This window comes from Pseudochaenichthys georgianus, chromosome 21 (genome assembly GCF_902827115.2).
Source record: "Pseudochaenichthys georgianus chromosome 21, fPseGeo1.2, whole genome shotgun sequence".
Lineage (NCBI taxonomy): Eukaryota > Metazoa > Chordata > Actinopteri > Perciformes > Channichthyidae > Pseudochaenichthys > Pseudochaenichthys georgianus.
In genome coordinates this window covers 23294474-23319486 of record NC_047523.1, presented here as the reverse complement: position 1 = coordinate 23319486, position 25013 = coordinate 23294474, and the positions used below count along the sequence as shown (strand labels likewise).

At 40.5% G+C, this 25013-nt stretch overlaps 1 protein-coding gene across 3 annotated transcripts; it reads right to left on the bottom strand.

Annotated features, from left to right (window-relative positions):
* Positions 1-64: 64 nt before the first annotated feature.
* Positions 65-24356, bottom strand: csrnp3 (cysteine-serine-rich nuclear protein 3). Of its 3 annotated transcripts, none has more exons than XM_034109489.2 (6): positions 24130-24356; positions 23310-23350; positions 7218-7386; positions 4435-4694; positions 3976-4272; positions 65-3090 (listed from the first exon to the last, which is right to left on the bottom strand). In XM_034109489.2, the coding sequence occupies exons 3-6, from the start codon at positions 7366-7368 to the stop codon at positions 1960-1962; spliced, it is 1839 nt and encodes a 612-aa protein (XP_033965380.1). In that variant the 5' UTR covers positions 7369-7386; positions 23310-23350; positions 24130-24356; the 3' UTR covers positions 65-1959. The 3 variants fall into 3 exon arrangements, with proteins under 3 accessions (XP_033965380.1, XP_033965382.1, XP_033965381.1); XM_034109491.2 differs by having other exon boundaries at positions 23310-23345; XM_034109490.2 differs by lacking the exons at positions 23310-23350; positions 24130-24356 and adding an exon at positions 10948-11278.
* Between the last annotated feature and the right edge of the window lie 657 nt (positions 24357-25013).

Below are 25013 nucleotides of genomic sequence, written 5' to 3'. Positions count from 1 at the left end.
CTTTGTTTTATTCCCACTGTGATCTGCAGAGGGCGCTTTGCACTAAGAAATCACTGAGCTGTACAACGTTGGCTAGCAATTTTAATTTCAAATCCATGAAACAACTGAAAAGGAAATTGACTATCTACAGTTTGAAAACCAAACACATTGAAAAAAACTGTACCATTTTGTGCAAAATGTTTGCATTTCACAGAATAAGAAATATATTCAAATAAATCAGGCACATGAAGCTTTACAACTCACAACCAGCATGGAACAAAATACAGTTTTAAGATAGTGAAGCAATTTACTCAATACAGACTTTTAGTAAACCACAATAAATACACATTTCAATATATATCATTCATAATAAATACTGGAAAATAAATGCCAACACAGGATCTCTAACCGGATGCAGTGTCATTGTAGCTAGCCTTCTCACACTGTATGCTTTGGCACAATTCATCTGTTCTGTAGGCCATGTTGATGCCACTGATTGCCAGAAAGCAGTCTGTGCACTTCTTTGTACAAACCACTTCTTTTGAAACACCAAAACCCCAGCGTTGACCCTTCTGATAATGAGTTAGGGGCAGATATTTGCAAGCCTTGAGAAGACACAAATATCTGTATCCATACAGGTGCAGAGCTCAAGGTAAAGCTCTTCAGCAACAGTAGTACTATTCACTTAATTATTGCAGTCCCCCTCCCCTTTGTTGAGCCGTCAATCCAATTTCCTTTTTGTCAGTGAGTCATATTGTGTAGCAGTTAATTAATGATATGAGTCATGTCTGATAATGAGCTTTGTCAACCTTGAACATTTGCCTCTCCTGTATACAATTATCAAAACTGTGGCATATTCATTGTTGAACTAATGGTTCTTTACCCACACTATCAAGTGCCGTGGCAACCAATTAAAATACATTTCAGTCTACTTTACTGAAGATCTTCACTTAAAGGGAATGCCTATTAAAAGCCCTCAAACTATTGCACTTATCACTTCAATAGAGCAAATCAACATCATTATTGGATCCCCATAAATAAACATCTTAGTAATGAGACATTGGAATGTGGCTTATATGATGTTCAAAAGCAGAAATCCAATAAGCAGTTAATTTATTAAATACTGGCACATTATCTCGGGTCAATATTTTGTCAGTGCTACTTTATTAATATCCCTGTATTTACTAAATGTTTCAAAGAATACATTTTGTTCCGTGGAGGCACCTGCAATTTACATTATTTTTAAGAGGGAACAGTGGAGAAAGAAAAGAGTTAGGGGCCATCATTTTCCAACTGCATGCGACATGACCAGTTCACATAAGTGCAAAAGGCTGTTGACATTTTATGCTATTAATATTGTATTCCAAAGATAAAAATAACAGTTCAAGCTTTTTCATGCCTTTCAAAACCATAGAAAAGCGTATAATAGTGACAGAAAGAATACGAGAAATGAACACATTTTCATATAAAACAAAAGAGATCCCCAATCCCCTACATTTCACTGAAATCCCAGAATCAGCATGCGTATTGTTATCAAAACATTTACAATATATAAGTATACGCATAATTCAGAAACAATACATAAACAGACAATAAACCTTTTTTGCACATTTGACAGAGTAGACATACAAAAGTTCCATCTACGGTACAATATCTGCTTAAAACTAGAACTTTACATCTGAAATTACAAGATACATTGCACGGCATGACATAACTGATGCTTTAAAATGTTTTTTTTATCTGTTCCATCTTGCAATTTAAGCACACGCTGTAGCGGATAAACCTTCAGGAGCAAATAATTAAAACATTTAAATCACAACCCTATGGCTTTATACAGCAGTTACAGATGAACATGTATTACGGTGCTGTCAATTGCTTGAATTTTAAGGTCAACTAATGGCAAAAAAACACATGATTATTAAAACACCACTTGGTCAGGCAGAAGTGGTCATGAAAGAACACTTTAAAAGGCGAGGCCCGTTACATGGCTGTGACCTCGGGGCAATGGTCTGGTAAAGGGAGGTTCTTAGTGCTGTTTGCTAGTAAGGTCATGTCAGAATGGCCATTAACAGCTGACTCTTGCTGCGACTGATCAGCTGTCACACACAAGCTACTGTAGGAACCCTGGGTGTTATTGTTCAGGTAGTTTTTTAACTGTGTCTTGCTGTCAGGCTGCTCCACAAACGCTGCTTTGGACGACGGCTTTTTCTCCGGATCATCTGTGTAGGAGGTCAAAGGGGCGGCAGCAGCAGCAGCAGCAGAAACGTTGGTCAGCGTGAGATGTTGATTAGCTGTGTATTGTTCCCCAGCCTGATTAGAGAAGTCTGTGTACTGCTCGGCAGACATGTTGAGCTGTCCTTGGGCCGGGCTGCTGTTGCTAGTGCCAACTGGCTCTTGGAATGCTAAGGACTCTCCGTACGGTTCACTGGGTCGGCTGGTTTGTCCGTTAGAGACCTCAGCGGAGCTCCCCAGCTGATAGTACTCAGCCGGAGACGAGTTCATTAAGTAATTGTTTCCATTCATGTTGTTATCATGAGTCACAGAGCCATCGCTGTAACAAAGCACTGACGACAAGGGGACGACCTCAGTGTGGGACAGTGGCGGGGTCGCCATGACGCCCTGAGACTTCTCTTCGTCTTCCTCATCCTCCTCGTCGTCCTCAGAGTCGCTGTTGGCCAAGCTCTGGGTGCTGGAGTCAGACAGTCCGCTGCAAACGCTGCTACTATCCTCTTCGTCCTCATCGTCGTCCTCAATCTCCTCCTCTTCCTCCTCCTCTTCATCTTCTTCCTCGTCCTCGTCATCTAGCTGCTCTTCCATCCCGTCCGCGGCTTGCAGGTGCATGCTGGGAGTCTGTGGAATGGTGTCCGACATAGAGTACTCCAACCTTGGCTGGGACTGAACCAGAGGGTTTCCAGCTCCCAGGTCGGTGGTTTCGCTACGGTAACCGTTGTTGGGGGACACCTGTTGCTGCTCACGGCTCTTCTCCAGCTCCAGCTTCATTATGGTGTGCAGGAAGTGGGTCCGAACACGGATGGGATTAAACTCCACTCTCCCAGTTGCGTTGGTGCAGCCCTCTTTTGTGCAGCCACATGGAAATGACATACGGTCCACCTGTGATAAACACAACATTTACTGGGCTGTTAATTTATTTTTCAACAGACGACCTGTCTCATATGATAATATCGCGAATATACCAAATAATTAATGCTTCTTAAAGGTTTCCTATTATACTATTTTTAGGCATATATTATAGGTCTCAGGACTCAGGACTCTATATAAAAATGTATACAAAACAAGTCTATGAAGTGTTTTGCTCAAAATACTAAACAGATCACCCATTCTAGCCATGCCTCATACCCCTATATTTCAGCCCTTTTAGAGAAGTGCTGATTCCGGGTCCGTAGCTTTAATAATTCTACCCAGATACTCTAAATGCTGCTGTGATGAAACGCCATATCATGTTCAAAACCACATCAAGGAATATTTCTGAAACAGTATGGAGCTCAAATGCTTTTTCTCTTGCCGGTTTCCACAAGGTGAGTTCCTTTTTTTTATTTCCTGCTTCTTTACACATACTCTCTCCAGTACAGGTTAGCTCTGAGTGTTAGCATGCTTGCTAATGTAAACAAAGACCATATTACTTCCAAAACACGACACGCATTGTTTCTGATAGCGACGTTTCTGATAGGGCCGTGGGTGTAAAGCCGAATTTCTGATATTACGTCATATCCGCAGCCAAATCTGGATCCGCTCCGTTGGACACCCGTTTTTAGAGATGTGGGTACGGAGGAAAAGAGAGAGGGTTTTGTTTTCTGACACTGTGAGTCTCCTTACACACTGGGGACACATATTCATGTATAAAAGACATTAAAAAGTGCATTTTGCATGATAAGAGACCTTTAATAAATAATCAGTCATTGATGGCTGCCCCTTCCCTTTGAATGTGCAGTATGTTTTTCTGTTGAATTGTGAAGACATGCGTGTCATGGGGTTTACCTGGCACTTGATCCCTGCGAGGCTGCAGGCGCAGGTTTCTGGGTCACAGAAGACTCTGCAATCACAGCCACAGTCCTCTCTGGACATCCGGATGGCCCGCAGTTCATGTTTCTCTTCCACATCAATCTTCTTGACCCCAGAGGAGCGCAGCAGGGCCCGGCGCTTTTTAGTGGTAAGAGGCTGCAGGAAGAAGTACTCGTCCACTTCTGTGTTGTCCAGATCTATGTCGTCGTCAGAAATGTCGTCTGCTGTGAGTGTGTTGGCCTCTTCAGACTCCACCGTGCCATTCTTAGTCAGCTGAAAAAGAAGAATGAAGCGCATTCAAGCCATTTTATAAAAGAACAAAAACACAGTTCTGTTTTAAACAAAGACTAATTGTAGGCTCTTTGACGGCGATATCTGCTGAATGATACTGTTAACTGATAACTCAGTTTCAGATACTGATTACAAAGCATTTACCCTGAGTTTGATTGAATTGAGTTTTTCCTCCTTCAGGTGATCTCTAAGCATGTCTCTGTGGATCCTCTCCTGCTCCACGGCAAATTCTCCAAGGGAGTACTGCCTGATCCAGCTGTGCCTGTTGGACATGCCCAGTGTGCTGCCTCCCTGGCTGGGCACGCTGGTGAAGCCCTGCCGCCGGCTGAAGTAGTACACCGTCACATTCTCAAAATGCACCCTCCTCGTCCGCAGGCGCTTCTCTCTCTTCAATATCGAGTCAGCTGCCAAAGAAGAAGGTCATGTTAAAAAGAGGTAGTACATTGTATATTAATAATATTCCATTCCTCACATACTTATGTATATATAATATCCTTGTTACTGAACATTTTGTAAAATAATTATATTTTCTACTCTCTTTTAATGCTATTTTATTTCTATTGAGATGTTTACATTTTTGGAATCAATAAAGTACTTCTTATCTTATTTGTATGTGCTTGTCATCGTGGTATTAAACTGTTTTTGAGCTTTCATTAATCTAATTTGTCAAGAATTAAATGTCTACAATGTGTCCTAACACTATTTGTTAAAATGTCTGAGTAGAAGAGTTGTATTGCCTTGTAACGCCTGTTGAGATAAGTCGTGTTTTTCAGGCAAAATCTGGGACAGAGTTTATTGTCCTTAAAAATGTGAGGAATTCATTTTTGCCAGCTTTACAGCCAGCTTTTAAATGTAAGTATCTTAGCACAGCTTGGTAGGTAAGGATTTCATCACATCTCTGTGCTTCCGCTTGGCATGCAAGTCCTCAGTGTGTCTTTTTAAGGAGAGAGAAGGAGGGCAACGGTGGAGCATAAATAATCCCCTGCCTGGCCCTGAAATGAAGAGTGCTGGTTCACAGAAGCAGTGTTCCCAGCGTTTAGCCCATATTAGACAGACAGGACAAATAGAAACCATCTGGTTCCAACACACACACACACACACACACACACACACACACACACACACACACACACACAGATGTAGAGCTGTCAGACTGAGTTTCATTATCTACTAAGAGAAATGCAAACAGCTAGCAGCTTGTTTTAGGTGTAAAGACATATGTTACAGTGTTTACAATCAGCCTTTTTTTAAGTTATTCATATAAAAACAAATGGGGAAAACAACATCTCACAGGTATTTTCAATTCTAACTGTTATTTTCTTCATCTTTTGCAAGTGAATCATCTAGTGTTTCTCTACAAACACTCTAAAAAATAATAATTATAGATAGTTTTTCCTCTTCTCACAAACACAACAGCATGGGGGTGTAAAACCACTTGGAATTAATTGTTTCATCTGTCTGCCAAGACAGTAAATCACTGTATACGCACATATACCTGTGTCACTTCACAGTTGTCTTTAAAGTGCACAGCTTCCTTGTTTCTGTCACATGACCTTCTCTCGCTACCAGCAGCTGCAGCTGACAGAGGCTAAGCTCCGCCTCTGGGGACGCAGCACCCTACTTATGTCTCGCTGCGGGAAGGGGTCACCCAGCCGCATGTCATTTACACACATTTAAAAAATGATGCATCATTGAACAAATTAATGTAGTGTTGACTTTAATTAAAGATACATTTAAACAATCACTTGGCAAACTGTGCAAATTAACACACATCCTATCCGAAAAAAATAAATAATTGATTTTGTTCTTTATGAATTATATTATTAAGGTTTGTTTTAAACCACATTTCTGGATGCTTTCAGTATCCCCCCAGCAAAATAAGAAACTACAGCATTATTATCCGATTACATAAATGTTATCTCACCTTTCAGACATTAAGAATAACAAATGCACTGTTGTAGTTGTTAGATAAGTCTTTAGTGTCGTTTTAAAATTGCACAGGGGGCATTGTGGTTGGTTTATCTTCAATGAGGACTGCAGTTTTTACAAATCAGTTCAAGCCATCAATAAATGAAATCTCAGTAGCAGGCGTCTTATGGAACTTCACTGCATATTAGCTGTGACCTTTTCAATGTAAATCAAAACAGGCTTTGTATACCTGCAGGTGATAAATCCTTGTTAATATGTTTTAATCTTAGCTGTAGCTGAAATCTAATATAATGCATTAAATGGTTTTAAGTCATGTTTACTGCATTCTCCGTTGTTTTTTGGTTGGTCAAAACTAGTTATTTGAAGTTGTCAACATAGGCTTCAGAAAATATTGAAAGGCCTTTTTCATCACTACATGTTATAGAGCAAAAGAGATGAATCAAGAAATAATGAAGAATATGATTGTTATGGCCCTGAGCTTTTTAAAATATGTTATGTGTATTTGCTGAACGTATTGTTTATGCAATAAGAACTGCCCCCACCTTTCATTTCACAATATGATTTACATAAATATCTAACAAGGATTTTAGTGTTCTTAGAGTGTGGATTATTTACATGCACGGTACCAGTGTTGCACAGCTTGAGACTGCAGCGTATTCATCTGGCTGGGCCTGTAAACTGATGCTGTTCCTAATGAGGGAGGCTGCCTTTGCATCCTTCCCTTTTATTACAGCAACTGGACTCTCAGCATCACTCAGCCTCTTCTTGTGTAATCCCCTCTCCTTTATGACTCTAAATTCTCATTACTTATCAAAAAGACATGTAGATCTGCTTTCTCTGCATCCTGCAAATTCAGGTTGTATCTGAGTGTTAATCCATTCTTCAATATCAATTCAGTGCTTTGTCTTTCTTTACCTCAGGAGGAAATTATGACATTATTCTTACTGTCAATAGTGCACTGAGCTCCCTGAATGAATTTAAAAGACAGAGGCACTCACGGGTGAAAGGGCCTGAGGCAGAGGGGTTGACACTGTCACTGCTATCCCCACTCTCACTGCAGGAGACCTCATCATCAGACTCCCGCAAGGAAGAGCAGGGGGAGGAGGAGGCTTCCACCTCCTCAAATTTCCTTTTCAGTATTCCACTCATGGCCCGCTGCACCTGCACCTGAAACCCAAAGACAGCAGAGGGGCACACATTATTTAATATCCAGTTTAGGGCCTTCATAATCCTCAACACACTTAATTAGAAATGAGACCCAGACTACCATCACCCTCCCCCCCTTCACACAAACACACACAGAAAATCTCTCCTGCCGCTATCCCAGCTCCCAGGCGTTCCCTGGGCGAATGATCACCTTGGCACAAAGGAGCTGAGATGGAAGGAGAAAGCTACTAATTACATACTACGGCTGCCTAACAGGAAGTTCATTCAACTGTCTTCGATTGAGAGGCTGAGAAAAATACGACACAGGATGAACATGCAATACAGTGCTCCTGGTCTCTGAAATTCTGAACAATATACTGTTTTTGTATTATTTTCAGTATTGTGTACTATAAGATGATTTCATTTCTGATCAACTAAAATATCCACTGACGTACATTATACTACACCCTATAGGACATCACACTGTCTTAAAGGGAAAAACATATCTGCAGCTTTTTCAAAAGAATAATGCAACACAACTTAACCGTGCATCTTTAGGATAGATGTTTATGTCAATTGAAACAGGTGCACACACATGCTGATGTGCTTGCTATTCCCTGAAGCTATTGAAGCATGGCAACAATCTGTGCAACCCAAAGGGATTTGTACATAATGCAGCCCGATAGGATAATGAGTGACATCCTGTATGTCTGTAATGAGCTTCTGTTATGTCAGATGCTTCCTACAGGAAAAAAGAGCGAAGGCAGCCACAGTCACCGAAGAGCGGAGTGAAAAACAAATACTGTGGAAGGCTCTAATTTGCCTTACAATCTGCACTAAAGTCAATCATGCTAAAATAAGATTTAAAGTGGACCAACATATATTATCCCTGAACCTTTTGTTATAAATACCATTAAATGGTGTCATTATAATAATATATATACAGCAGCTTTATTGTTAAATCAGGCAGAGTGGTGTTCACATTTAGTGAAAAATAAATAAATACAACTATCTTTGTATGGCATTTAAGGTGGATGTAAATGGTGGTTACAGCACTTTCACAGGAGTGTACAGGCCACTTCAATTGAGGACAGCCATTAACTACCTCTGACTGATGATGTATTTACACCGAAAAACAACAAGCACATCCGTCACCTTTACTAAAACTAATCACCATTACACTGGAATTACTGCATTGTGACTTTCAAACTATATTTTGATAACTGCTTTTTACCCCCTTAAATAATATAGTGCCATTAGAATTCAATGTGTAATGGCTGTGATATTACAGGACTTATTTAATCGCTATTCATAATTTAAGACATTGCTTAAAATGAACTCTAGCTTAGATGAAGAGTCATCTCTTCCTTTTTAATAACAACAGTAGCTAGAACGTCATGGCACATTTGAAAATAAACCCAATAACACCACAGTGCAGGGGATGATATGGCTGGCAGCTTTCCCCTCACTGCTTTCTCTCCCAAACTGGAATCAGTAAAGACAGCAGGCATCTTCACCCAGTCCCACTCTGTCTTTCTGCCAGAGCAGCTCGTGGGGGAGTTCCATTCACAGTGTTTCATCTGGGCTCTGCTATCGAGTCATTACAGATGCAAACGCTGCCTGAGAGAAAGAGATGCAACCCAAAGTGGACTAGCGCTGCCAGCAAGAGGGTCATTGTTCCCAGGAGGCTGGGGGTTTCAGCGCAGAGACATGGCACTGCCAGCATTTGGAGAACATACAGAGTAAACAACTCTCCATACAACCAAGGAAAGTGAGGCAGCCTCCATCTGGGACGAAGTGTATAGAGAGGAGTCAGAGATTTCCTTTCAGAGAGAAATTATATGAAGTTGTATTTCAAATCCTAAAGAGGTCATCCTGAGCAGGAGTTAACTGGGACAGTAACTAATAATGTCCATCATAGATTAATCTGATGATAACATTTCAGAAAATATTGATAAATGTCCATCCCACTATTCTAAAGTGATGTATTTAAATGTATTTGAAGACCAGTTAGTTAAATATGATATAGAAAAGAGAAAAACAGAACACATATCTGTCATTGAGAGGCTAAAACAGTATTTATATGTATGCATAAAACAGTACTTGAACGTTTAATCTCGTTAAAGTGGTCAGCGATCTGTTGACCCATTAAATCAAGCTTAGGAGTTAACCATCTTTTACATTCTCTAAAGCCAATAACTGAGCTGGCTGACAAGAAACCATCAATCCCCTTTCTCTGCTGAGTGATTATGACAAGACATAATGACATTAATTAAGGAACTAATCCTGAAATATATATAATGAGTCTTGTAGGATGTCAAATGTTGAAGCTGCTAATCAAACACCAAATAAACACATTTATTAACCTCTTATCCTTCCCCACCCGCACCAATCACCGGACCTGGGGGGACAGAGCCTTCTCCGTCGCTGCCCCCTCCCTCTGAAACTCACTCCCCCAACCCATCAGAGACTGCACTGACCTCACCACCTTCAAAAAACTCACAAAAACTCACCTCTTCAATCTGGCTTTTAATGTGTGATTGTTTTTGTATTATTTGACTTTAACTTTAACTATATATTTATTTGTTGTTCCTTCCTTTTCTTTTCCCTTCACTATATCTGTAAAGCATCTTTGAGCACCTGTAAAAGCGCTAACAAATTAAATCTATTATTATTATTATTATTATTATTTATTACATTCTTCACTTATTATGTTTGTGGAAATTTCCACCAGAAATGACCTGTTTAATTTTAGTCCATTTCCTAGTGAGGGTCCTAATTAGAAAGCTTCGTTTGGAACCTATTCGTAGGATTAGCCCTCTGCTGATGCTGCACTAGGCTCTGATACCAAAAGTGGTTTCCATGGAGATGCTAATGTACTCTCACACAAATAGTGCTTTCCCATATGGCAGAGTTTCCGGTGATACATACGGTGTATACGGGTTCTTCATATAGCACCAAGGTTAATTCATATCTAAGAAAATGATCATCACAGTTACTCAGATGAATGCATTGCTAGCTCATTTGCATTCTGTAATGACAGCATGAAATCAGAGGTAAAGCCTTGACACTGGGTGGGCATGACCTCATGAGCCACAGAGCTGTGGGTAATCTTGGGTGAACCTCTTTCATCATGGCTCCATAAACAAAAGAGTGTTGCTTCTCTCTGAACAGCTCTTTCTTTGTCTTCCCTGTTGCCTTACCACTAATCATGGCTGGCCAGCATCAGTATGGTAAAAGGGAGAACATCTCAGAGAAAATAATGCAGCAAAAGCCAGCTTGGAAAGCCCCTCCCTGTGTGTGCCTCTCTGAGCACACACATCAACTATGGAAACCAACTCCTGTCCTTAATCAACAGCGCTCACGGCACCGTAGCACACTTGCACTCTGAATACAATTATTTCCCCCCTCGTCATTCACAATGTTCCCACAGTGACGATAAAACCAATGTGACACTACGAGGCTCAAAACCCTCATGCCAAGTGATGCCAACAAGCCTATGGCATCTGGTGCAAGTCATGACACATCAGTCCTGCGATGACCAGATGACACTCCTCTGTGGCCCTCACAGGAACAACTGACCTGTATCCACTGGCAGACTGTGAGTCCTTTCACCTCTTCTCAGAGCAGCACAGCCACACAATCATAAATGTGGCTATTCAAAAGAAGAAAAGGTGAAACATGATGATTGAAGAGGTTCCCATTTTGTTTCAGTCCACTGACTTGCAGCTAACCCCCTTAGCTCCACGGGCATAAGAAAAAAAGGGTGCAGGAGTGTGAGAGAGATTGTAATGTTCCAGATCTGACTGCACCATATGCTTTATTGTTGCAAGAGGACAGTCTCTCAGTTAAACTCTCTGTCTGTCACTGTGCTCCTCTCTCTCTCTGGCTGGCCACACAAAGGCTCATTAGCTGCAGCCGGCGGAAAGGCAGAAGCCTGACTGGAGCAGAGTGGAGCAAAGCAGAGGCAGCCTGTGAGATCACATGGGTGGGATGTCTGATAGGGAGGGAGAGAGAGAGAGAGAGAGAGGGAGAGGGAGGGAGGGAGAGAGAGAGGGGGAGGGGGAGAGGGAGAGAGAGAGGGGGAGAGGGAGAGGGAGAGAGAGAGAGGGAGAGGGAGAGAGAGAGAGAGGCGTGCCTCTGCTCCTGCTGTCTGCAGATATTTTTACCAACATGAGCTGGGGACGGGGAGGGGGGCAAGTAGATGGAGGAGGAGGTGAGAGGTATGGGGGGGTGGGTCAGAAAAGAGGGAGAAAGACAGAATGTTGGAGAAATGGATAAAGGGGCGGGGGTATGGGAAATGCAGGGCAGTGGGGAACAGAGACGGCAGGGGGAGGTGGGGGGGTTGTTTCAACGATGCAGAGAGGAGGGGATTCAGGGGGGAATAGTAAAGAGGTGGGGAGAATGAGGAAGAGGTGGAGGGGGAGAGTAGGGAGGTGGAAAGGAGAGAGAATGGGGCAAAGAAAAGGAAACATCTGATGCCAGCAACGCAATCGGACTATCAAAAAGCCCATTCATCTAAATAAAAGCTTAGATGCCTTGGAAAGACCGAATGAAATCAAAGGATGATTCCATTCCAATTCAATGAGACACAATTACACACATCGAGCTACAAAAACTGGTATAAATCTGATTATAAACCCAAAAGATGTTTATTTAGAAAATATCAACATGCGTCATCCTTCAAGAAATACGATATGCCCGCACTGTAGTGAATGGGATCCCAGCACTTCCTATGCCAGGAAGTTCTCCAGAAGAGTTAGTGGTGCCTACGCTAGTGCAGACAGACAGCCGTTAATCCTCACACTCAAGTGGACCATTTGTCCAAAAGGTCATGCACTTCCTCATACAGGATAGATCCAAGCTTAGAGGCGTTTTGTACAGCCAGAGGATTGTTTCTGAGACTACAACGCAGAAGTAAATAGTATACTATAGTTATTGACATTCTCCTCAAATCCTCCCATCTGCATGATTTAAATCCATGTGAGGGTTTGAAAGGTATAGTTTATTTTCTTGTCTTGCCTGTTTTATGCTGTTATGCTGCTGTATTGCCTTGTTGGTTCGATTAATTTGTGTTCCGTTTTTGTTTTAGCTGTTTTAACTTTTAAATGCACTGTAAGGCGACCTTGGGTGTCCTGAGAGGCGCCTCGAAATAAAATGTATTATTATTATTATAAAATGTCAACGTTTATTGACATTTTTATGTGTTGTTTCCTTGAGGCAAGACAAACAATTGTCATCCGACTCTGCAGTGTTTTGCATCCTAACCAGTGTCCTCACTGAACCTCGCCTCGCCCGCACTGAGCTCTTCCTCTATCACCATTGTCTCTTATTTACAATGCACATAGCATCTCTCTCTTGTATACCGAGTCAGCCACAGACAAATTAGCAAGCATGTATGTCCATTTGCCCTTTACCTTGAGACATCGTCATTGATCTGAATCACATATTTTAGGTCACCTACATTTGTGTAGTATTTCATAAGGAAAATGTTTATATTTAAGTTGCAACACTTATGTCAAGTAGTACGAGCTGTGTTTCCAGAGAGCACGCTACAATGATGAAGTTAGAAGAGATAGCAGTAGTAGCAGCAGTGGGAATAATATACTATTTAATGGATTATATCCCTTTTAGGAGTGATGTAAGCCATTGAAATGGCTGCTTTTAAACATGCGGTCAGCACAAAGGATGCTAGGTTTACTGACTCAATCTGCAGAGCACTCAAAGATTAAAGCTGGCAATTACGGCTGAATCTGATCTGGAGGACCAAAGAACAATAAAGAATCACAACAGAACAGCAGCAGCAACAAGATACACACACAACAGGGGTAGACGCAATAAAAGCAACACCTGTTGTTCAGTCTAGTACAGAAAGATAGCAAAATGCTAAACTCTCATTTATTGTGATGCATGAATCTCTAACAAAACAAAGTAACATTACAAAGGCACAGTTCATATTGCAGGACTACTGAACTGGTCTGGATTACGGCATGGTTTTGTTACTGTGCTCAATTTAAGATAAATGCTGTAATGGAACTGAAAATAACTACAAAGAATGTGTATTATGACAACACATATCATACAATAGTCATCTGTGATTTTCAACCTTGTTGTTCTTTTCGATGTCATTTTTGTATTCATCCACCAACATCACTGATATATGCTGCCCTCTTACATAAAGATGCAAAACATAAAGGAGATGGTATTTTTTACACCATTGCGCCAGTGATGGTGACCTATATTTGCTCCGACTTTCAAGAGGCTTTCTTATTTCAAAGAATGAAATTGAAGACAGCAGGCACAAAATTAAACAAAGAAAAGGTTGAGAATAAATCATTTGTGTATGCATACATGTAATTGAGGTCATATGCAAACGTTCTGCCCTACTCCCACTTCATAAGATGAAAGGTAAATACTAACGATATCTCATAACAGTGTCCTATTGTTGCAAAAATAGAGGAGTACTTATTAGTAACATTTTCGAAAAGAACACAAAGCATTAAGGTTAATTCATCCGGTTTGTTTGTTTTCTGTATTACGGAACTAGATAAATAGGAGACTGATTGCTTTGTATTTATATGACCTGAAAGGAAAAGTATTCCTGCAATATTGCCTGGGTATCAACATCCAAGGGTATTCATGTGTTGAATTAAAAATGCAAATTGTAAAAGCAATCATTACATGAACCCTTGAGTGATCTCGCCAAATCATTTGACTTTGAACTGGCTTCATGTCAACACATCAGCAACTGTTTGGCAGCAGTGGCCACAAATCAAAACTTCAACGGCAAACCTGGAATAAACCAGGGATGATTCATTGCACCCCCACACTACTTATCACCTTTATCACAGACATCCCGACACTTAACACAGCTATCTCACAGTATGTTAAAACATCATACAGCACAGATGGCAGATTCTTCCACCTATATAATCAAGTCCACGGTCAAGGGGCTCCATCAGGTCGCAATCAGCTGCTTATTTCGGCTCTACTAGGAAGCTGAGGCATAAAGATCATAAAGCCATCTGCCATCATTCAGAACTGCAGTGCACCCATGGTGCATTTCCAAAGGCATGAACAATACTTGGGCTGGTCATAAACATTAAGTGGATAGAAGTTCTTATGGACTGTGCCACATCCCCACATGTACCATGTATCTTTATTGGCAGTTTGACACAAATACACTTTTCTGCCAGCCACACAAGCAGGCTTCTACCAAACTCCGTTTCCTATCGCTTTATGGTGCAGAGGTCTGGAAGACTCACAGTTCAGCCATCTTAGAACCAAGCAAACATCATACCAGAGCTGCCTCCTTAACACTGACATCCAGAGCCCGAAGTCTGTTAACTGCCCTGAGCTCACCTTTCCTGTGCTCCATGAACCTTGCATAGGTATTGCTTTGAAAGATTGGATGACTGTTTGTAATCTCTAATTAGTCCGTTCAATATGTGTATGACTTGTTTTTAGGAGATGCAGTTACTCCAGGAGGACCATCAGACTCCTCTTTGAATGACTGGGGGAGGACTGGGGGATACAAGTGGGGTTGTGGGGGGGTTCAGATAGCTATGGATTGCACATTTCCTTCCTGCCCTGTATTTGAGTGTGCCAAATGCCAATGCCATTCAATATGGCTAGCGTTTCCACAGTGATGAAGCAAGCACACATTATACAGCCCAGATGGCTTGGCAGATCTTTTCATTAATTCTTTCTTCTTATTTTTTATGTTCTTTTGTTGTTGTTCACTGTAGTAGTCTGAGTGATGCACTCCAGTAGAACTAACTATTGAGATCACAGAGCAGAGAGAAATACTGAAACAACCAAAGATCCTGTCCATGCAGCCGGTCTGAGGTTTTGCTAAAACTCATCCATCACTGGTGACACACTCAGCCGTACACAGCAACCTTGAAAAAGAGAGAGAAAGCTAGGCAGAGAGGGGGAGAGAGATAACTAGACATATATAAAGAGAGAGAGAGGGACTAGGTCTCAGCTGGACTCCCCTGAGGAGAGGCTGTGGCCTGGATGATTATGATACAGATGATGTCAGTGGAGGATCCCCGCCTCAGAGAGAACACAAACACACTGCTCATATATTCATTGACACTATTTTGCGGGGTTGAGATGGATTCCTAAATTATACATGAAAAGGCCCTGGTCGAAAAGTGTTTTTTCGAAAAGGTCAAGGGGGCATCTGCCTTAATCTGTATGTGCTCATGTTGGGGAATAACACTTCAGAAACATAGTCATTCCCTGGAGAATGTGTAGGGACCACACACCAATTATTAATGTATGCAAAGAAGGGGTAAAATCAAAGGGTAGTAAAAAATCAATGTGCAAATGCTGCCGTTAAGCTACGTATTTGTATGTACAAATATGTGATCTATGCACTACCTCTTTCTGCATTTGCAACTGGCCTCATTACTCATGTTAGATGGATATAACAAAAAAACACCTGCCAAGTTGTTCAGTACAGTTCAGTTGTACTGCAATACAGGTCAGATGGACAAATTATGCACACACAAAAAATCATCCATTGACAAATACAGTCATCTTTATTCTTAGCAGCCTTTAAAGAATTGCCTACACACATGGGGGGAAAAGCATCCAGCAATTAAACACAAAGGAATCCATTTAAGGAAACGTAGCGACATCTACAGATTTATGCAAATGAGACTTCAAATACGCTCTATACATTTGTTAACTTGCACTTGCCTGAGGCTGCAGACAGATCTGCTCCACACACATGAAAGGGAGGGGGAAGGGAGGGGGGGGGGGGTGCAGCCCACTGCTCAACACTCAGCACACGGAGGAGCTGCAGCCTGGTGATGCCTCCTGCAGCTACAGTACAGTGCTGGGAATCATTGATCTGTTCTTCCTCCTCACAGAACAATAGAGGAAGCACGGCGGCTTCTTATTAACCACATGGGTGCAGAGCAAAGGGTGACGCCGATGCCTCTGACTACTAGATACCCATCAACACAAGTATGATTTTACGATTGAATTAAATCAGAAAGAGCTGGAAATATCAGTGACTGTAAATGAGGATATTCTGGCAGGAACTTGTTGAAGGCTTGTGAACTCCTTTGACTCCTGGCATGGTTTCTTCTTTCACACCAAGCAGCATTAGCACTGTTTTAATGAAATACAGCTACATGCTTAAATTGAAATGTAATCTTTGAGAAGACATAACATCCAGCATCTCAGCCGTCTTTGTTGTTACAAGCAGTGATACAAATACGCCGGAGCAGACGAGCACTCACACATTCAGACTAATGTTTTGATTTGCTGTAATTCAAGTCACACAGTGCAGAAGCATAATCAGGTACCCTCACCCTCATGTCAATCACAAAGCTCGCTTAAATTATTCATTGCTCTATATTTTATTTATGACTATATTTTCCCATGCCACCTGAAAGTTCGCAAAAGCCGGTTTTGCTGGCAGAGACCGAGTTGCCAAAGCATTTCAGAGAGACGGGCCGCTTTCATCTCTCACACAGGCTGGGATGTGGAGTTCATATTCTGCAGACAAGCCTTATCATTTATATATAGCCAGTAGTATCATGTTGAGAACTTGAATAATTTTTATATGCAAAACATTCGCACTGTTATCTTAGAACATTTATGAAGTAGGCCAGCACTGCATGTGATTACGGTGTATGGTGATAAACATACTTCCTGAGAAAGTCCATACGAATTGCTCTCAGGGTAGACACCTATTTAAAAAGGTGTTATTTAATGTGTTGTTAGTTAGGATTTTAACATAGTTTATATATAGATTATATTAAATATGTTATTAATACCTATAGACCATGGATAGAGTCTTGATGGGTAGGAACGATTTTGTTGTTACTTATAATAAAAATATACGCTACAAAGAAATAAACATGTAGTTATTTTTGAGTTTTTATTGTAATTTATGCCAAGATATTGAAAAATAGGAGTGCGGATTCTTTAATTATAATAGTCTTAAAATGTAAATAGCTGTCATAACAGTCCTATTTTTATATTATTTTGTTTTGTTATATATTCTTCTTTCTGGGTCTTTGTATGCACACCATATATCCAAAACAAATTCCTCGTATGTATAAACCTACTTGGTAATAATACCGATTCTGATTCTTTAATTACAGCAATTGCCGATTTTGAAAAAATTATTTTATGAAGAACTATGATTGCTTTCTTCATTCCTTTTTGTTGATGAGGTAGCCTATGAGAGATTACATAATGAGACATTTGGTTAAACTAGAAAAAAAGATAAAAACATTTGCACACACATCTCCATTGTGCACAATGTATTATCCAAGCTTTTGATCACAAAGACTTCTGTCAGAGTAAGAGACATAATATGTGTCTAAGTTTGCATAACTGTTTAATGTAGCTGTGATAAATTAGAAATCTGCTCATAATGTCATCACACAGTAGTCAACGACAGTGATAGGCAACTATTTTAAATAACTATAGGCCAATCTCTAAATTGTGAGTTCTGGCTAAGGTGCTCGAACGCCTTGTGAGTGAACAGGTAAAGGAGTTTTTATGTACAAATGACATCCTGTCAAAACATCAGTCAGGCTTCAGAAAGCAACATAGCACCATCACTGCCACAATGAAAGTGGTGAATGACATTACTAGTATTTTAGATAATAAGTAGAGTTGTGCAGCTCTATTTATTGACCTTTCCAAAGCGTTTGACACCGTCGATCATCGCATTTTAAAGCAGAGGTTACTCAGTATTGGCATATCCAGCCTTGCAGTGGGTTGGTTTGTGAACTACCTCTCTGAAAGGTCCCAATATGTTCATTTTGATGAACTGTCTTCTGAGTGGTTAAACATTTCTAATGGTGTACCACAAGGTTCTGTTTTAGGACCACTTTTATTCTCCATATATATTAACAGTTTAGATGATAATGTGGATGAAGCTACTTTACATTTTTATGCGGATGATACTGTGATGTATTGTGTAGGTCCCACCATTAAAGAGGCTGTTGTTAAATTACAGGCTGTTTTTAACACTATTCAGACTCAGCTCTCTGAATTAAAGCTTCTTTTAAATGTGGATAAAACCAAGGTAATGCTCTTTTCAAAAGCAAAAAAGACACCAGAGCCTGTTTTTGATATTGTAACTATGCAAGGAACAAAACTTGAAGTTGTTGCCTGTTACAAATACCTTGGTATCTGGCTTGATGATCGTCTTACTTTTAAACTTCAGGTCACTAATCTGCTTAAAAAGCTGAGGGTTAGGCTAGGTTTCTTCTACAGGAACAAGTCCTGTTTCTCATTTGAAGCCAGGAAAAGGCTAGTCACTGTGACCTTTTTACCTGTGCTGGACTATGGTGATTTGATATATATGAATGCACCTGCCCATTGCCTGGAAAAGTTAGATGCTGCGTATCACAGTGCTCTGAGATTTGTTACTAACTGTAAAGCACTTACTCATCACTGTACCCTGTATGCCAAGGCAGGTCTGCCTTCACTAACTGTACGGAGGCTCAGTCACTGGTACATGTTCATTTATAAAGCCATGTTGGGTAAACTACCTTTTTATATCTGCTCTCTGATCTCTCGACGAATTGAAAGTACGTATTGCCTGAGATCTCATGATGTTGTTTTATTAAATGTGCCAAGTGCTAGGACTGTCTTAGGGAAGAAAGCTTTTAGATGTGCAGCTCCACTAAATTGGAACAGTCTGCAAACCTGTTTAAAACTGAGCACTTTGGTTCCCCTGCATCATTTTAAAACTCGGCTGGGTGACATGCTGTTTGATACTCATGGTACCTGTCACTGTAAATAGAGTTTTGTAAACTGTACCCTGTACATTATGTTGTATGTCTTCCTTATTGTTGTTCTGTTGTTTTTATGTTACATGTGTAACTAATGTCCTGCAGGTCACCCTTGAAAAAGAGATCTTTTGATCTCAAGGGCTTTCACCTGGTTAAATAAAGGCAACAAACAAACAAACAAATGACATATAACCAAGTCACATGTAGCACAACCAAATCATGGGAAGCATTACATAAGCTAAATAGTAAGAATCTCATGAAACATCTAATGGGGTGTTTCCATGTCTAATATAAAGATAGTGTTTCCAAGTAGAGTTTGGTTTTTACATTCTTACAAGTCAAGGGTGTATATATAGAATGTGTTGAGAAAATGAAATACATGGACATATAACATATTCCCTTAGTTTGAACCATGGTTTGAACCTACTAAAATGTCTGTTCCAATGATGTGGCATTACTGAATATAGAACATTTTAAAATGAAACTAAATATCACAGAATAACTTCAGATGTTGATGTCTGTGCTCAGACTGGCTATATATTATGACATTTATTTGGTGGAGTACCAGGCACTGACAAATAAAACTAATTAAGGCACAGAAATGTGTATCCTTTTCCAAACGTTTATTAAGCTGGCGGCAGACAAAAGATTGGAAATAGGTGTCATGGCAACATCTCAAGAGAGCACAATCCTGAACCGTGAAAGCCCAGAGCTCAGCCAGGAAGGAGCCACAGACACAAAAAGAGTCACATCAAAAGCAACTAAATTGAAACCATGAACCCTGCTGAGACGCACAAAGCTGCTCTCTAATCTGAAAGGTTCATATTAGTTCACAATACAACCCTGTTCCTCATTGATGCTGCAATTTGTATTTGTTGTTTGGGGAGAGAAATAAAACATGAACATTGACGATCTAGTGTTTTATTTTAAATTACAGACAATAAAATGTAGCACAAACAAATAGTAGGATTGACAAATACTGCCCTTTGTGTGCAGGAATATAACAATTATGAATTAGCTGTCAACATATTATTTCTATATCTATAAATAATTTAAATAATTTATGCTGTAACTCCTATGGTTTATTATTTTAGATTTTAAAATAATATGTTGTGTTTGAGGCAAAACGAGAGATGACTTAATTATTCTTTGCAGTATATACGTGGGGCAAAAAAGTATTTAGTCAGCCACCCATTTTGCAAGTTCTCCCACTTAAAAAGATAAGAGGCCTGTAATTTTCATCCTAGGTATACTTCAACTATGAGAGACAAAATGAGAAAGAAAAAAAAAAAAAAAAAAAAAAAAAAAAAAAAATCCAGAAAATCACATCGTCTGATTTTTAAAGAATTTATTTGCAAATGATGGTGAAAAATAAGTATTTGGTCAATAACAAAAGTTCATCTCAATACTTTGTTATATACCCTTTGTTGGCAATGACAGAGGTCAGACGTTTTCTGTAAGTCTTCACAAGGTTTTCACACACTGCTGGTATTTTGGCCCATTCCTCCATGCAGATCTCCTCTAGAGCAGTGGTGTTTTGGGGCTGTCACTGTGCAACACAGACTTTCAACTCCCTCCAAAGATTTTCTATGGGGTTGAGATCTGGAGACTGGCTAGGCCACTCCAGGACCTTGAAATGCTTCTTACGAAGCCACTCCTTCGTTGCCCGGGCGGTGTGTTTGGGATCATTGTCATGCTGAAAGACCCAGCCACGTTTCATCTTCAATGCCCTTGCTGATGGAAGGAGGTTGTCACTCAAAATCTCACGATACATGGCCCCATTAATTATTTCCTTTACACGGATCAGTCGTCCTGGTCCCTTTGCAGAAAAACAGCCCCAAAGCATGATGTTTCCACCCCCATGTTTCACAGTAGGTATGGTGTTCTTTGGATGCAACTCAGCATTCGTTCTCCTCCAAACATGTCTAGTTGAAAAAAGAAAAAAAGTTCTATTTTGGTTTCATCTGTCCATATGACATTCTCCCAATCCTCTTCTGGATCATCTAAATGCTCTCTAGCAAACTTCAGACGGGCCTGGACATGTACTGGCTTAAGCAGGGGGACACGTCTGGCACTGCAGGATTTGAGTCCCTGGCGGCGTAGTGTGTTACTGATGGTAGCCTTTGTTACTTTGGTCCCAGCTCTCTGCAGGTCATTGACTCGGTCCCCCCGTGTGGTTCTGGGATTTTTGCTCACCGTTCTTGTGATCATTGTGACCCCACGGGGTGAGATCTTGCGTGGAGCCCCAGATCGAGGGAGATTATCAGTGGTCTTGTATGTCTTCCATTTTCTAATAATTGCTCCCACAGTTGATTTCTTCACACCAAGCTGCTTACCTATTGCAGATTCAGTCTTCCCAGCCTGGTGCAGGTCTACAATTTTGTTTCTGGTGTCCTTTGACAGCTCTTTGGTCTTGGCCATAGTGGAGTTTGGAGTGTGACTGTTTGAGGTTGTGGACAGGTGTCTTTTATACTAATAACGAGTTCAAACAGGTGCCATTAATACAGTTAACGAGTGGAGGACAGAGGAGGCTCTTAAAGAAGAAGTTACAGGTCTGTGAGAGCCAGAAATCTTGTTTGTTTGTAGGTGACCAAATACTTATTTTACCGAGGAATTTACCAATTAATTCATTAAAAATCTTACAATGTGATTTCCTGGATTCTTTCCCCCCATTCTGTCTCTCTAGTTGAAGTGTACCTAGGATGAAAATTACAGGCCTCTCTCATCTTTTTAAGTGGGAGAACTTGCACAATTGGTGGCTGACTAAATACTTTTTTGCCCCACTGTATATATTGAGTTATTTTTTTATTATGAATATATTTTTTTGTAAACATCATTGAAAATACAAAAAAAAGAGAGAATGATTTAGTCCATCATTTTTTGTTTGATTCCTCTCACATCTCAATGTTTTCCAATGGTAAGATCGAGCGAGATGTAAACAACTCCTCTGGATTTACAACTCCAAAATATTGTTTTAATTGTCTTCCTTAATCCAAATAACAATCCAATTCCCCACATCAATTTACAATTTGACCTTTGACCCCACTCAGTTAATCCCTAGACTACAAAGTAGTAAGCTGCTAATTCTTGTTTTTCCCTCATAAGAGAAAACAAAAGGTTTTTTGCAATGTATGTGAACCTTTGTGTGTAGGCAATTCACCCACACCAGCCTCCTGCAGGGAAACTGTCCTTAGCGTTATTAAGCCATAACACCTTTCCTGTGAATCTTTAATGGACCACATTGACTGTTATCAAGCGTTAGCCATCTGTGCTACAGTATGTAATAGCAGCATGACTGGATCTCCTATTCAAATAAACCAGCTTAATGATGCAGCTTTTCCCAAGTAAATACATCTACTTAATGTTGCAATGTCCTTTAACTCAGTGCCACGTGTACTAATTAAATCCTGCTCCTCCGAGGACTGGGGGCTGATAGATTGAGGAGACAGATGGATTGAGGAGGAAGAATACACAGTCACAAGAAGAGATATCGCCCACCCCCCCTCCTCACCTTTCAGATCTCAATCACAAGATGGGAATGGTTGTGTGGTTTCCATGTGCATGGTCGCATGTTGTGCGTGCTTTCGCACAGGGAAGGACTGTTTGTGCTGCCTTTTTTTCCGACAAAAGAGGCTGGCGGAGGATCAATAAAGAAGGCATGGAGGGAGAAAGATGCTGCCATACTCATGAGTAATCCGTAGAAAGAGGCAGATCACATAACTGCATCATTTGATGACATTAATGTAAACATATAAAAACTACATGGCTTCATCGGAAACAGTAAACACAAATCATCAGTCTTTATAGGAACCATTTCAAAGGCTGGTTTTCACATTTTGGCAGCACTGATGGTTGATTTGCTGTAATAAATAAATAGCAAAGACATAATACAACACACCCTAGAAAGAATATGTTCTCTTTTTATCATTTTGACATCAGAGGCAGTAAAATCCAGTGAGGATAGCGCAGCTGTCTGTATTGACTAAACACTGTTGTCTGCATCAACATCACATCATATCTTGTTATCAGCAGGTCTTTTGTGGCAGTGTAGCAACAGTTCTGCGAGCTTTGAACGACAACTATCTCGCAGGCATAAATTCAATATGTTAATGAGTTGTGACGGCTTACAGTATGATATTTTAAGACAATGAGAAGGAGATTAGGTCTTACCTTAAGCAAAATATATTACACTTCAGCGACCCGCCTCTGTTCTGTGAAAAACACACAAAAGAAATAATTAGTCTCAAACCAATGTAATGGTCTGATTTATAATGTTGTATGTCACAAAGTCAATATCTTGTTATGGATACACAGGTCTTGTCAGGGAAACTTTGCAATTTGGGCATTCATGTGTAGATGATTGACAGAGCGTTATCCAAATCTCTTTGTGGTCCCCTTTTAGAGCTGGGAAGATTGGGGGCATCCCCAGGGAGGCGAGAGGGGAACAAGCTCTCTGACTCTGACTGCTCTACAGGGAACCAGATTCTCCTCCATTTGGTCTGCATGACAGGCAATGAGCCAGTTTGCTACCAGTCAGCCGGTTCCAAGTATTATGTGCCACACATGTGAAACCTCAACATTTGACACAAAGGCACAGCAGCTCTAACATGCAGGATCCCTTTGGGCTCTGTTTCTGTTCCATGTGCAGCATTGAACCTTTTAATATTGGAACAATTAAATAGTCGATATGGTGGATGTAACAAAGAAAAAAAGTGGTCTTGAAGTATTCATAGTATTTTGTTATTTGAATTACTATTTAGTTGTAGTACATGTCCCAAGCACAAAGTGTGATGCACAGAAGAGTTTGACAAATTATTATGGGATGGGTCCCAACATATTAAGGGTAACACAGCAGGCAAACACATAACATTGACTTACATGCAACAGAGAAAATACGTGAAAAACAACAAAAAGCAGGCTAATACTCCCCCCTCTATCAATGCGTTCAAATAGCCTACAGGCCTATTACCTAAGATTTCTGATTGCTCACCATTCATTTCGTTAAATCATCAGTTTCCAGCCAGTCAATGACGCCCCTCTCTCAATGGACTTGACAATTTCCCCCTAAACCAGTTTTCCCTCTGCGGAAATCCTCCACCGCTGTGAGATCATTAAAAACCGGGGCCGGATTTCCCGAGTAGGGCTAGTATTGGACTAACCGGTACAATTGTCGCATATAAAACTGTGCTTTGACAAGCACTCCTTCCGGCTGCTGAGGGAACAATGGTGCAGCATTGGACTGACAGCTTCACGGACAACGTGACTGAGTCTGTCCAATCATGGATTTACAAACCAGGAATCAGCCGCAGAGCGCTGCTGCTGCCCAGTGTAGGCTTCAGCGCACATCCCATCATGCGCGCTGACTGTGCCAAAGAAGGTGAGCTTAATCATGACTTTAAAACACGTTAAGAGCGATGTATAATGTTTTGTAGGCAACAATTTGCCAAGGACATTTTCTTTCAGTCAAAAGGGCGAAAAGTAAAGGGAGTACTTTTTCTGAAATCAGAAAATCCAGGTGACAGGGGTTTATCTTGTTCTATTATGTTTGTCTGTACGAGGCTATGAGTTATTTTAGAAGCTGAACTTTGCACCACTGCTGCAACATTTGTACAACAACCTTCCAAAAATGTATAGTAGCCTGTTACAGTGGTCTTTCTATTAGTTATGGTTTTTAAACAAGCCACATATGGTAATGAAACTCATGAAGAGGCTTATAAAAAGAAACAGCTGCCTTGCCCATAGTCTCACTATATCAAATGTAAGTAGTCCCTGCTGGGTTATGTGAGTCAGATCAGCCAGTCAGTAAGGGGTCTCTGCTAGGTTACAGCACAATGCAACAGGAGAGCTTTTTTTGTGGAGATAAAATATTTAACA